Source organism: Lissotriton vulgaris, chromosome 7 (assembly GCF_964263255.1).
Source record: "Lissotriton vulgaris chromosome 7, aLisVul1.2, whole genome shotgun sequence".
NCBI lineage: Eukaryota > Metazoa > Chordata > Amphibia > Caudata > Salamandridae > Lissotriton > Lissotriton vulgaris.
Window position 1 is genome coordinate 1,203,460,803 of NC_141695.1, and position 1,524 is coordinate 1,203,462,326.

The window sequence follows — 1,524 nt, forward strand, 5'->3', positions numbered from 1 at the left end:
ATTAGGCTTTACAATACTTTTCTTTATTTATTTTATTACTTCTTCTATCTCAAGTATCCTTTACACTTGTATGTGCCGGTTCCATGGCTGGATATATGCGTGTAACGTACATACTTATGCATTTCAAACTGGATGACTTATTTAATAAACAAGTTACAAAATATTTTCAATAACAAGTGTTCATTAATATCTAGTGTTTAGTACTCATCAATCATATTGTTTATCATTTTGTTTTCTTGAGCACCATCACGCCCAGAAAAAGTCAGGAGTAATGTCCAACTCAAACTCAATGGTGTGACCTCTGGTTGTTGTCTTGTAGGGTCAATCAATCCCTATTTGGCCTTGACGGGCCCAGAATCCCCCGGAATGCCAACCTCAGTTTGGAATTTACCAGTATCAAAAGTACAGACTGTGCTGGGGCAAAGGAGACAATGATCAACCAGCACACAGTGCTCCAGACAGATGATTCTTGTGTCTGCAGCATCGTAATGGTGACAACAGCCAGGAAGAAGAAGGTGTAGAACATGAAGAGGCCTATCACAGTGAAGGCTGCTTGGTTGTGAGCTTCTAGGTTGGGCCGACTATTATCAGCCATGTTCTGTCTCATCCTCCAAGTGTGCATGCAGAGGGATGAGAGGATGAGGGCAACAGAGATAAGTACGAGCACCAGAGGCAGGCAGAGGCCAATGATGCCTGCAGTAATGCTGTAAAGTAAGGACAACCTCATGGTGACCTCCTCCAGGCTGTGGTTTGATGTCATGGCTGTTGCATTGTGTAAACCAACACACTCAACGTTCCAATAGACAGGGACACTGAGGACAACAGATCCGGTGACAGATCCCAGGATCATTAGTGGCACAGCCCTGGAGATCCGCAGCTTGAGCCACATGAATAGGGAGTGCTGGATGTTGGTGATCTTCAGACAATAGAAGACACAGAGACAGGCAGTGATCCAAAAGCAGGAGAAGATTGGGAATAATTCAAGCTGAAAAACAACTGGGTAGACAGCCGCTGAGAAGAGAATCTTCTTCCACAACATTAGAAGGTAAGTTATCACAGTTGTCATGCATTGGAGTAATATTTTGGCTATTGCTAGAGTGAATAGAAGCATGTCCACAGAATTCAGTCTACGGGACTCTAACCAGTCCAGAGAGATGACCGCCACAATGAAAACACTGGCAAAAGTTCCAATGAGACCCACAATTGAATAGCTGGTGATCGTCGCCAATATGGCAGCTGAAGGTACCATAGCTGTGTTCTTCATTGATTACAGGGAACAGACACACTATCGAAAGAGGCTTCTGGTTCCTCCTGAGGCTCTGGATATGTCTGTGGAGTATGATGAAGGTTTCTTTTACTCTGAGTTGTCTGTGATCAGACTGCAAAGGCTGGCTTTGCATGAAGATGAAATTACAGCAAAAGCTCTGATACCCAATCTGTCTATGCAAACAGCTGAATGCAAAGAGTATAGAAGATGCAGAACAGATGACCAGGGTGTCATTCTGTTGGGAAGAGGAATCAAAA

The 1,524-nt window shown here is 43.7% G+C and overlaps 1 protein-coding gene across 1 annotated transcript; it reads right to left on the reverse strand.

Moving 5' to 3' along the window:
* Positions 1–325: 325 nt before the first annotated feature.
* Positions 326–889, reverse strand: LOC147703184 (taste receptor type 2 member 41-like). Its single transcript, XM_086929479.1, has one exon. It carries the CDS (start codon positions 887–889, stop codon positions 326–328), a length of 564 nt encoding a protein of 187 aa, XP_086785605.1.
* Positions 890–1,524: the final 635 nt, after the last annotated feature.

Excerpts from the sequence above, each read along its gene's own strand:
- LOC147703184 (XM_086929479.1), bottom strand. The coding sequence starts at position 889 with ATGTGGCTCAAGCTGCGGATCTCCAGGGCTGTGCCACTAATGATCCTG.